Consider the following 13237-nt stretch of genomic DNA (forward strand, 5'->3'; position numbering starts at 1 on the left):
TAACATGGGGCAGCTTCTGGACTCTTATTACAGAGACCACCCTGGCAGCCCCCCTGCTACCAAAACCTTGCCATGTAAACCCAATACAGATAATAATCAAAGGGCTATACCAGGCTAGTGAGTTTTCTAGTAACATCTTTTACCCAGGCCCTAGGGAGACAGCAGACTTCCCAACAGGTTGGGTCTGATCAGCATATCAGGCCCTCTGTTCCCCTCAGAATGGAGTCACCAATGACAATTGCCTTTCTTTTTTTTCCCTTGACAGAGGTGGTCTTGACCCATGGGGTAGGCTGACTTGCCCTAGGTGACCCCCTCTAACCTAGATGGACCTTTGTTCACATCATCATTTGCCTGTCCATCAAGTTCCAGAGCCTCATACCTGTTGTACAAGGGCACCTGGGAAGGTGAGGTAGGCAGGGAGGGGATTCACCTGCTGTCCTGAGCAGAAGCCTCCTTCCATTCCCCCATCTCTTAGTTCCCCTCCTTCTGCCTGGTGGGAGAGGGTAGGGGATACTTCATTTCTTGTGCTGTGGCTGGCTGAAGCATCTGTCCCAGGAATGACAGAGTATGATTGTACTGGGTCTGGCTGGGATGGAGTTAACTTTCCCTGCAGCAGCCTATACAGTGCTGTGCTCTGCACTTGTAGCTGGAACAGCATTGGTATCACACCAGTGTTGTGTTTATTGCTGAGCAATACTGGCACAGGATCAAGACTCCCTCCAAGCCCCCCCAAGAGCCAGTATGCTGGGGGTGGGCAAAAGGTAGGGAGGGGACATCACCAGGGCAGCTGACCTAAACCGACCAAAGGGATATTCCATACCATATGATGTCACACTCAGCAATAAAAGGTGGGAAAGGGGAATAAGAAGGGGGGGGTCCTCTTTTTATGAAGACATCTGTCCTCCCAAACAACTGCTACATATACTGAGATCCTGTTTCCCCAGATGTGGCCGAACATCACTTGTTGATATGAAGTATATTCCCCCCCCCCCCCTTTGCTTCCACACAGCCTTTGTTTTTTTTCCCTCCCCTCTTTCTTTTCCCTTTAATTAAATTATCCTTATCTCAACCTGTGAGCCTTTTTCTTTCCGTAGTACTTTCTTCTCCCCCTCTTCTTTTGAGGAAGGGGAGTGAGAGAGTGATTGTGGTGGAGTTCAGCTGCCCAGCAGGGTAAAACCACCACAATGATTCCACCAATCTCCTTCTCAGACTCACTAGTGCTCCTCAGCCTGCCCACCTCTTCCTGAAGCTCTGTCACCAGGCTGAGCACTTCTTCTACCTGGGTGCACCTCCTACAGGTACACTCACTGCTGCCATCAGATACTAACAGAAAATTTGGGCACACCCTTCAGCCTGAGATCTAGATAGCTGCATGTTCCCTTGGGAGCTCTGTCTGGGTAGCTGTGTCAGTTGTTCCTGTGGCTGGAGATGCCACAGGGAACACAAAGAACATGGCTTTCTGCTAGGTGGATACCATGACTGGATCTCCTTGTGAGCTGGTTAGAACTGTTGTTTGAACTGGCAGTGACTGTACCCTCCCTGCACACACTCCTGTGCCCTGCCTTGAGTGCTACACTCTGACCTGGTCACTAGGGCTGCCTTTTATGCAAGTAGCATTTGGCTTCCTTTGCTCTTGGCCTCACCCAAGCCTCATCAGCCACTCTCACAAGAGCTGCTGGCTCCTGGCAGGTTTCTACACTCACCTGGGATTTCCCCAACTCAGGAACCTCCCCCCCCCGCCCATACACCACAATCCCCTGCTCTACTGCAGATCTTGCTGGCACTGGAGCCGATCACCTCAGCAAATGACTGCTAGTTACAGTTACACCACATTTAAATCTCTCACCATTGCTCCTGGCCCTGCCCATGCCTCATCAGCCAGCCTCACAGGAGTTGCTGTCGCTCCCCTGGGATTTCCCCAGTTCAGGAACACACACACACCCTGTACACCATGATCCCCCTGCTCCACACTAAGGATTATGCTGGCACCAGAGCTGATCGCCTCATCACAAAATGGAAATTATTTTGAAATACTCTATTAAGTCGGTGTAAAACCCCGTGTAGGGGTTAGCTACATTACAACAGTGCTCTTTACTAGCCAAAAATTGCACATTTTCTTGTTTATCTGAGTTTACACACAACGCTATAATTACATTTGGAGATAACTAAAGTACCAGATATCTAGCTTTGTCATTAGACTTTCATTACAAAATAATTATGAAAGAATTGCTTTATATCAGTAAGAATGCATTTACATATTTGTTATACTTCACCATACACTGAGACAACTCTAGAATTTGGACAAGCTTTCTACAATGCTTTTTTCCCCGCATAAAATTATGAATATCAAATGCAAGATAAATGATATTAACATTCAAGTAAACGTTTAAAATTTTTACTACTTGCCTCTGGAGGTGCTACTGGAAAGAATAGTTTTTCCCCCTTCAGCAAACAAGACACATGACTGTAATAACCGATTAGGTCCGAGAGTGAAGCAAAGCGACGTCCACCAATGTAATAGTCTCCACACATGGCAATAATTCTGTTAATATGGAAAAAGGAAACTTGACAGAAGAAAATCTTTTGCTACAAATTGTTGGGCGTTTGTGGTTTTTTTTTTTTGTTCTTTTTTTGTTTGTTTTTTGTTGGGTTTTTTTGTGTGTGGATTTTTAAAATTAGGATAATGGTGAGTTTTTAAAGCAGTCTACACTCAATAAAATGCAATATTATGCACACCCTTTAACTAATCATTAGATAATCAGAAATTGCTGATAAACATCACATGATAGAAGTCTTTGAAGACTGTAAAGGAGGCACAGGTTCACAAAAAAAGCAAACAAATTTGCCAGAACTAAGTTAAATTAAACAGAGAAGCAATTACCAGCATCCTGGACAAATGACATACATTAGTAGAGGTAACAGCGTTAGTACTTCCACCATGCACAACATACAGCTTATATGACAGGCCTGTATAAATTTGGCAAAAGTATCAATATAGTAACAAATAACTGCACATAGTATATACAACTGTGTAACAACAAATAACTGCACTTAATTATACTGAAATACCTTCAAGAATTAGTCACTTTTCTACAGTTAGTCTAGTAGACATGCTAAAAATAACAACTTGATCATAATTACTGTTTAAAAGCTCATTAATAGGAAAAAAGCTTACAAAAAATTGTTTAACACAGAATTCTCACAGAACTGCTCACCTCAATACTTTTTGCTTTTAAGTACACAGATTCATGAATGCACTTGTACCAAAAATGCAAATTATTATGTCTGTTCATATTGCTATGCAATAAAAGTTCTAAAAACAGTCAGAAATAATTGATTTAGGTAAAAAATGGTTTTTAAAAATATTCATATTACACAATAATCATTTCTACAAGGGGGAGGAGTACTTAAGTTGAAACAGCTAGTATTTTTGACCAAACAAACCAAAGAAACAACCAGTTATGTAAATTGACAGCAACAACAGGAAGTGGACTTTTCCAGCCATTCAGAATCTGGAAAACAATACTGAGTTTTAGCACTTTTTAAAGAATGTTAAGAGCTATCTGGAAAAGTAACTTAGAGCATGGATAAAACACTTGGCATATTTTCTGCCAGATTCCTTATAAAAGACAAGGTAAATTATTCAGAGATTAGGCTTCTAAATGAAATTTAGTATTTCAGATTTTATTATTAAACAAGCTTAAATTAAACTTTTCTTCAGAACACATGGGACTAGTAAATATGATTTCTGTAAACACAGAAGACTCTGAAGGACAAGATGAAAAGTTTTCCTTCCCAATATTTTACATCACTCTGCAACTCACTAAAAGCATACTACTACATCCAAAGAGAATTTTAGTTTTCATGCTTGTCAAAGAACAAGCTTTGGTGAAAATGACACTTTTAGTCTGTGAGGCCCAGTGGATGCATCCCTACATTTGCTTGAAACAATTTCAAGACTGCCATTCTTGAGGCTGACAATGTTTGAGTGTAGCACCTGCCTTCTAATAAGAAAAATATACACTCTGCAGTCAAATGAAACCAAAAAGCACGTCTATTCCGTAAAGAACAGTATCAAAGAAATGAATTTCATTTGAATAGCTACCTCTTCACATATGTAATGGATCTAAGAAGGAAATTTTCTTCAATATTTGAAAATATTAGGATCATTTTCCTAGAAACTGGGAAACCATTAAAGAGTACGTTCTATCTGAGATGTCAGAAACAACTGTATGGTGGACACGAACCAATATTCAATGCCTGGTGTTAGCTACAATGAGCAGAAGTTATTAAAATAATCAGACACTCTTAGAAAAAATTGAAACTGTGTTAATGCTTGCTTTTTATTTTCTACTACTGCTACATAATAACTGGTTCCCAAATAAGAATCAGTAAATCAGTATAGCTGAAAAGTATGAATTGTTAGCGCAGACAGTATGAAGCAAACATGAGTATGCCATTTCTATTTGGTCTGCAAGTAAATTTGCTTTCCTTTTATTTCCTGTTATCTAGATAGCTGACAGTTACCGGTTTTGTTTGTTTCCTTGCTTGTTTTTTGTGCTTTTTTTTAACTGCTAAAAATGCATCTGATTTCCTATTTTGTGAAGATAAACATTACACTGCAGCACACTACATGCTAGCTAACATTCAAGAGCTTCCCAGAACACATCTTATTGATGATAAATGAGAATAAATTAAAGCATACAACTTGCCAATGGAAAAATAATTCTAGTTACAATTTTGTATAAAGGACTACTTATATTTAGAACAACTCAATTAACACGTACTGGAAAGCTGATTCCACCAAAACCTCAGATTGTTAAATACATAACCTCTTTGTTTCTCCTTGTTATTTTTCTTAAAAAGGAAGCACACAGATTTACTACAACTTTGACATTCAAGTATGCCCTGTAAACTGCAGCGACTGAGGAACAGACTCAAAACAATCTCCACGGATGACTAATAAGAAGTCTCCAGATTACTTAAGTTTAGTCATAACAGCTTGAGACAAGCTTCTCTATTCCGATGACATTTTCATTCTTTAGCCTATGAAGTAGATTTTAAGTATCACAATTTAAAAACAAACCCAAGTGAAGACCTATATGGTACATGAATAAAGAGTCAAAATATTCAATTTATAATACAGTACAGAAAACAATTCTATTAAGTTCTAAAATCACAAACAGGTTACAGTGTTTAAAAAAAATAATAATTCTCACCTGAAATGATTTACATTTGTTTTACTTAGGAATGAAAGCACAAATGAACCTGGTCTCCGATCACTCTCTCGAATAAGGTAAGTTCCAGGTTTTCCTGCTTGCCAAAGACGTTCTTCAGCAATTGCTCTGTCAAGTTTTCCATGATACCACCTAAAAAATAAATGTAACAATGGGTGTCCTTAGAACTTAAAGCTTCTGTTCATTCTCACAGAACAGACCTCTGAAAATAATTAAAGTTATCATTTGAAATTGATGCAATTCCAAGACTGTTTCAAATAAAGTTATCAGGTGTAATCTCTCTGGAATTAATCATTTCCAATACACAGAATCTTAATTATTTTAAATAGTCCACAGGTTTTCAGATAACCTACTTTCCCAAATAACTCACACTTGAGGAAAGCACTCTGGACCATCCAAAGGCTCTATATGACCAGCTTTTTCTTTCCTCCTCAATTTGCTCATTTTCAGTAAGTGAACAGAAACAGAAGTAACTGATCTGACTCAGACTGTTGTATTTTAAGCCTATTCAAGCTTCAATTCAGGCTGGATAAACGTAAACTGTGAAGCGAGTTGTAATAACCTGTTTCTCAAACAACAGACACAGAGATCTCAGCAGCAAGGCCTGCACCTAAACTTAATAAGATCAGTTACTACTACTACACCGTAGTCAAAAGAGTCTTACCCAAACCCAACACAGCCTATTAAAAGGACCTAAAATCCTATTTAGGACCTGAGAGAATGGCTTGAAGCTGCGACAGGGGAGGTCCAGGCTGGATATCAGGAAAAGGTTTTTCACTCCTGGCAGAGTTCAAGAAGCACTTGGACAACGCTCTCAAGACACATGATCTGATATTTGTTTTTGGGTGGTCCTTTGGGGACCCAGGAGTTGGACTCCATGATCTTTGTGGGTCCCTTCCAACTCAGATATTCTATGATGAAAAGCAAACACAAACACAAATCTGTACTGTGCTTATGTGGCAAGGCTTTGGTAGCTGGGGTGAAGACTGCAGGGGTAGCCTCTGCGAGAAGAGTCCAGAAGCTGCCCCATATTAGGTAAGAGCCAGTTCTAGACAGCTCCGAAAGGGACCCACCACTGGCCAAAGCTTAACCAACGAGCAACACTGATTGCACCTCTGTGAAAATGTATTTAAGGAATGGAAAAACAAACAAACAAAAACAACAACAACAACAACAAAAAAACTACTGCACAAAAGCAGCTGAGATAGAGGAGTGAGAAAACATAGACAAATGTAGAAACAACCCTGCAGACACCAAGGTCAGTGAAGAAGGAGGGGGAGGAGGTGCTCCAGGCACCAGAGCAGAAATTCCCCTGCAGCCCATAGAGAGGACCATGGTGGAACAGGCTATCTCCCCTGCAGCCCAATGGGTACCATGGAGGAGCAGATATCCATACTGCAGCCTGTGGAGAGCCCATGCAAAAACAGACTGCAGGCCAGAACTGCAACCTGCGGAGAAGAGCACACGCAGGTGATCTGTCAGGAGGTACCACCCATAGGGGACCCATGTTGGAACAGTTCTTGAAGAACTGCAGCCTGTGGGAAGCCCATGTAGGATCATTCTGGTAAGGACTGCATCCCATGGGAGGGATCCCATGCTGGAGCAGGGGAAGAAAACAAGGAAGGAACAGCAGATGACAGAGCGTTATGGACTGACCACAACCCCCATTCCCTGTTTAGCTAGCCATCACTGTGAAACCACCAAAACTTGGAAAAGAGAAGAGGAAATTAAAGTGTATTAGGTGCTTGCTTATAATGTTAAGGTGACAGATGTTTGTTTTGGTAATGAAGAGTTCAATTTAATAAAAGCAGATGGTATGACTACAAAGAAAGGACACTTACAAAAGAAAATGGCAGGATGGAAAGTATACAATTTACTATCAACACACAGCCAACTTAAAAAAATGAATGGTAAAAGCTGACTGTATAAAATAAAAAGCTTTTTGATGTTTCATGCCTACATTTTTAATTACCCAATTTAAGTAATAAAACAAGGATAAACGATGATGAAAAATAGGCAGATGGAGGTATAAGTTTCTGAATAAATTTTTTAAATATATTTACTGTTCAGGTATTTTTAATGTTAAAGTATCCAGAAGAGAAAACAATTATGCTGGACTTGCAAAGACTTCAATACCCCTTTTAATCTTAATAAATATCATAGAATAACTTGGATTGGAAATGACCTTAAAGATCATCTAGTTCCAATCCCCCTGCCATGGGCAAGGAAACCTCCCACTAGACCAGGTTGCTCAAAGCCCCATCCAACCTGGCCTTAAACACTTAAAGGGATGGGGCATCCACAGCTTCTCTGGGAGAAGTTGTTCCAGTGCCTCACCACCCACGTAGTAAAGAACTTCTTCCTAACATCTAATTTAAACCTACCCTCTTTTAGTTTAAAGCCATTACTCCTTGTCCTATCACTATGCTCCCTGATAAAGGGTCCTTCCCCAACTTTCCTGTAGACCCACTTTAGGTACTCGAAGGCTGCAATAAGGTCTCCCCAGAGCCTTCTCTTCTCCAGGCTGAATAACCCCAATTCCCTCAGCCTATCTTCATAGGAGAGGTGCCCCAGCCCCCTGGTCATCTTTGTAGCCCTCCCCTGAACTTGTTCTAATATATCCATGTCCTTCTTGTGCTGGGAGCCCCAGAGCTGAACACAGCACTCCAGGTAGAGTCTCACAAGAACAGAGTAGATGGGCACAATCACCTCCCTTGACCTGCTGGCCACGCTTCTTTTGATGCAGCCCAGGATACAGTTGGCTTTCTGGCCTGCAAGCACATCTTGCTGGCTCATGCTGAGCTTCTCATCAACCAACACCCCCAGGTTCTTCTCATCAGGGCTGCTTTCAATCCATTCTCTGCCCAGTCTGTATTTGGGCTTGGAAGTGCCCCGACCCAGATGCAGGGCCTTGCACTTGTTGAACTCTTGAAGAACATCAACCTACAGGAAGCCCACACAGGATTATAAGTAGCCTCATCGACTACTACAAGAAATCAGGGCCTTGACTTGAACAAATGCAGTCTTCCCCCCCTACTTGTCAAAAATTCTGTATCCTTTCATAAACATTAGCTTTCATGCTATCAGCTGAGTTATAAGACAACATTCTGACAGCAAAGTCTACTCACATTTGTGAAAGTAGTACAATTATTGTGTTGAAGACGTGATCATAATTACCCCAATTTCTAAAAATATTTCCAAAAAAACCTACTTTGTCTGAGAAGCATAACCACTTCTAACAGTAAAATGTCAGATTTTTTTCAGAATACCAGAATTCTGTATCTCACTGACTTGATACACAACAAAGAAGTAACTTCACCTTTATGTGCTTCTATTACCCTCATCCTTTGTCTAAACTGCCTGATTATATTTCTAGCTCTTTATGGAAGGATACAAGTTAAAGACTATTCAAACACTATCTTCACAAAACAATGTCTTATTCTTTAGAAACGTCTAGCAAAAGTCAAGAAACAAAAAGTCAAGAAAACAAAAAAAAACAAAAGTCAAGAAACAAAAAGAGGAAAGGTTTAGTAAGAAGTCTTTGAAGGTTAGAGGGGGCATGTATGTTTAAAACAATTATTTAATATTACAGTTTATGTCCTCCTTAAAACTGCAATGGCTTCTGAAATCTTGGAAATACCTGAAAGAATACAGAAATTAACTCTAACACTGGAGTTAGAAGAGAATGTAAAAATAAAACCTGAAATCTTGAAACCCTAAATTATCCACTATACTTACTATAACTTCAAAAATAATATATTTATAGATACCAATGTTTTACTTTGGAGATGGTAAGGTACTTGCTTGAGGGCTATTTTCTTGCTCTAATACAAGTCTTGCAACATTTTTATGTAAATGTGCAAGCTTCCTAAATTTAAATTCGTTGTTAAATCCAGAAGTTATGTTTCGAGTACTCACTAGTTATATCAACTCTAAACAACAATTTCTGATTTTTTATTTCACAAAATATAAACACAGAACTGCTCTGCCCCTAGTGCAAGGTTCTTTATAATACCAGCACGTTTATTACTCTTCTGAGAAAGATTACTGTGCTTCTAGATATTGGATAAGTCTCCCCAGTAGTTCAACAGATAATCGAATCATATTCAGAACAGCTCATTCCTTTTTGGCATTTTGTTTATTAGTATTAAAAGCTGAAAAAGTTAACTCGTGCAGATCAATCTTCACAAGAGCTGACCCCAGTTAGTTGTAGAGCACCATCTTTAAATCTCAGACATTTCATGTCACTACTGCTCTAGCTTACAGTTAAGAGGGCAGGCAATAGTTCTTAGAGATATACAGACACACCTATTAAACTCACATTCACCCACTGCCAGTCATAAAACAGCACAAAAAGTCAAAAGATGGATGAGACGCTTCAAAGCGGCAAGTACAAGTAAACAGGACTAACTTTCCATGGAGTCTTCCGCATACGTGAGTCAAACTGAACTCTGAAATGAAGCCAGGCCAAGCCACGGATTCACCCGAAACAAGGAACTAAGTCTTAAAGCCATCCCGAGGTTTAGCATTTCCTACGCACGGAACTTTCCCGTCTAAATTCCTACTTCAGCGGAATCAGAGGGGGGAGGGGGCAAAACTTCTGCGGGACTTGCACGGGAGTTTGACACGCATTTTCCAGCGGAAAAAGATGGGGCCCGACGCCGCGCTTCCTGCTGCTTCCCCTCCCCCCCGCGGGGAAGAGCCCAGGCGTGGCGGGCGCCCGGCGGGGCACCGGAACGTTACTACTCACTGGTTCGTGGGGGGAGCGTTGAGCGGGATGGCCACCTCCTCCTCTTCGTATTCCGGTCCATCCAGCGAGTCGCCTTCGTCCACAGTTCCCAACCCCCCCACCAAGGAAGACGGCTGTAACGGCAGTAGAGAAAAGACGACGGTGCCGGACTCGGGCAGCGCCCCTCCGGACACCTCCGGTCCCTGGCCAGTCGGTGTCACGGCACCGCCACCTCCGGACGCCAGAGGGACAGACCCTGAGCCCAGCGCCAAGAGCCCTAGCGCCGAGCACAAAGCCGGACCGCCGGCGCCCGAGCTGTCTTCACCAGAGCCCACCAGGAAGTGGCCCTGAGACCCCAGTTCCTTGCTCCTCCATAGGGCAGGGTAGTGCCCCGGCTCAGCTCTGCCAACGGCTCCTATCATCCTGACGGGGGTAACCGAGACGTCCTCCTCGCCCTCGGCCGCCATCATGTTGAGCCTCGCCCCCTCCTAACACACCCCCCACCCCACCCCCACCCGCCGCCGCCGCCAACACTCGCTAGGGAGGTGGCGACAAAGGAGCTCAGACTCCCCCCACGTCTGCGGGGAGCGGAGCCGGGGACGAGGGGAACATTTCCCCGACAGAGACGGCCTCCAAACAATATCTGTCTAAGCGTTCAGGGCAGCTCCACGAGGCATCAGCCCTGCTGCCTCTTCCCCCTGTGGCCGCGAGGGGAACAGCTCCTGCAAGAACGTAGCTTCATAATCACCCCACCCCCTTCGAGAGCCAGCGAGCTCACACAGGTGCGGAAAGGAAGAAAATAGAGAGGGAGCTAGCTAACGACAAAAAAGAGCAGATGGGCGGGCTGCACCTGCGTGTTCACTAAGGCGCACGGCACGTGCGGGCAGCTTGTGGGATGCGCCGTAAGAGGGGATGGGGACAAGTTTTCTGTTCTTTCCTGGAGGTTGTGAGGGACGCAGGGAAGAGAGATATGTATAAGGAATTTTCCTCACCACCATCAGGAGAAAAAAATGAAACAAACAAAAAACATAGCTCCACGACAAGCAAATGGAAAAAGGTGGATTTCCCAGGATCGTGCCAAACTTTTCTCTTCCCCCAAAGTTATTGATTCATGGAAGAAATCTACAACTCAAAGCAAATGAGTTATAAAGTAGGTATGTGGTTTATTTCGGCGCCGGGCGCATGCGGGATAGCTCCCAAAGGCATGCGCACCCTAACGTGGCAACTTGCTTTGGTTATATGCAGTAAAGAGTTACATATGCATGAAGTTTCCCAATATGCCTATACATATTCATAACCTATCTCCACTTTGTATTAAAATTAGCTCCAAGAAGTCATTTCCATAAACTCCTCCCATCTGCACCTGCGCAGTGCCTTCTGGTGGTGGTCGTCAGAGGGTCGTGGGGATGAAGGCTGATAACTCTTCTTCATCACCACTAGTTGACCCCCTGCCTTTGTACAGACTCAGCTGCTCCTTGGCTCTTGTCCAAACCACAAGGTTGGTCTCAGCTGGTTTTTGAGACAGGTTCCCCATTTTTGTCAGGAAACATCCTCTATGAGGGGCCCGGAGACTCCTTGTTTCGGTTAATTTGCACAGTAGTAAGCAAAGACACTCAGCAACATCTATTTTAATGCGATTAAGCAAGCCCCCATTCTTCCATTCCTGGCTTTAATAATAACAATTGTTTTATTTAGAAATCATTAATGCGATTAAACAAGCCCCCATTCTTCTATCCCTGGCTTCATTATGATTTCGAAGTTGAGAACAACTGTGTGAGCCTTTTGGACTACCAAAGCGTGAAGCAGTAAATACGTGCATAGTTCTGTAGGGAGAGCAGGGTGGCTCTCAGGTCATCCCAACTTGAGGAAAAAAGCAGGAATTTGCTCAGTACTATGCTGCTGCCTAAAGGGAAAGTAGATCTAGTGAGGCACCACAGTGCAGATGCTGCAAGTGAGAGGTGCAGGTGGACAGCGATGGGGGCTGAGCGTGGGGAGGGTGGGCATGCTCGATGGGGGCCTGGGGAGGTAGGGGAGCAGGTGTCACAGGCATCTTATTTACAAGATAAATAATATATCTTAATATTATAAGTCACAGAATGGTTGAGGTTGGAAGGGACCTATGAAGATCGTCTAGTCCAACCCCTGGCCTAGCAGGATCACCTAGAGCACAATGCGCAGGAAGGCATCCAGGTGGGTTTTGAATACCTCCAGAGAAGGAGACTCCACAACCTCTCTGGGCAACCTGTTCCAGTGCTCTGTCACCCTCACAGTAAAGAAGTGCCCTCTCATATTCAGCCGAAACCTCTTGTGCTTCATTTTGTGCCTGTTGCCTCTTGTCCTGTCGCTGGACACAACTGAAAAGAGACCGGCTCCATCCTCGCAACATCCTCCCCTCAGATATTTATATACATTGATGAGATATTGTCCTGGTTTCAGGTAGGACAGAGTTAATTTTCCTCCTAGTAGCTGGCAGGGTGCTATGTTTTGGATTAGAATGAGAAGAGCGCTGATAACATGCTGATGTTTTAATTGTTGTAGAGCAGTGCTTACACCAAGCCAAGGACTTTTCAGCTTCTCGCTCTGTCCTGCTAGCGAGCAGGCTAGGGGTGCAGCAGGAGCTGGGAGGGGACAGACCCAGGACAGCTGACCCAAACTGGCCAAAGGGGTATTCCATACCATCTGACGTCATGCTGAACAATATATAGGGGTGGCTAGCCGGGGTGGAGGGGGGGCCGGCTGCTCGGGGATAGGCTGGGCATCGGTCAACGGGTGGTGAGCAATTGCATTGTGCATCACTTATTTTGTACACATTATTACTATTAATACTATTATTATTATTATTGTTGTTGTTATTCTTTTCCCTGTCTTAATAAACTGTCTTTATCTCAACTCACAGGCTTCACTTTCCCGTTTCTCTCCCCCATCCCGGAGAGGGAGGGGGGAGGGTGAGCGAACGGCTGTGTGGTGTTTGACTGCCAGCCGGGCTAAACCACAACAGCCCATTTGGCGCCCAACGTGGGGCTCGAAGGGTTGAGATATCGACAGATTTGACCAGAGTGTGTTAAACTAAAATTGGTATAAGTATTCGACCTGCTTAATAGTTGCTAGTCACAATGTTGATTGCCTTAATCTCAAGTCTGCTGTGCCTGTTTCCCAAATTGAGTTTTATAGCAAGTTACTTTCTGTATGTGCTCCCTGTCGTGCTGTTTATCCTTTCCGGGCCCTGGTTTAAGATTGTTATGGTACTGTGTGGTGTAACGATGGCTTATGA

General features: G+C 43.2%; 1 protein-coding gene across 5 annotated transcripts in view; it reads right to left on the bottom strand.

Annotated features, from left to right (window-relative positions):
- The window catches only part of LOC121062976 (ras GTPase-activating protein 1), a 96871-nt gene extending 86201 nt beyond the window's left edge, over positions 1–10670 (bottom strand). For 3 of the 5 annotated variants that reach the window (XR_005815771.1, XR_005815769.1, XR_005815770.1), the window contains exons 1-3: positions 9988–10670; positions 5220–5369; positions 2407–2542 (exon numbers count right to left, since the gene is read on the bottom strand). Coding sequence is in view for 2 of the 5 variants with exons in the window: in XM_040543281.1 (XP_040399215.1) it covers positions 2407–2542; positions 5220–5369; positions 9988–10436 (735 nt within the window). In the remaining 3 variants the exon portion in view is untranslated. Of the gene's footprint in view, positions 1–2406; positions 2543–5219; positions 5370–9648; positions 9937–9987 lie in introns of those variants that run through there. The other 2 variants (XM_040543281.1, XM_040543282.1) reach the window with 2 other exon arrangements.
- Between the last annotated feature and the right edge of the window lie 2567 nt (positions 10671–13237).

The sequence above is a fragment of the Cygnus olor genome (genome assembly GCF_009769625.2).
Source record: "Cygnus olor isolate bCygOlo1 chromosome W unlocalized genomic scaffold, bCygOlo1.pri.v2 SUPER_W5, whole genome shotgun sequence".
NCBI lineage: Eukaryota > Metazoa > Chordata > Aves > Anseriformes > Anatidae > Cygnus > Cygnus olor.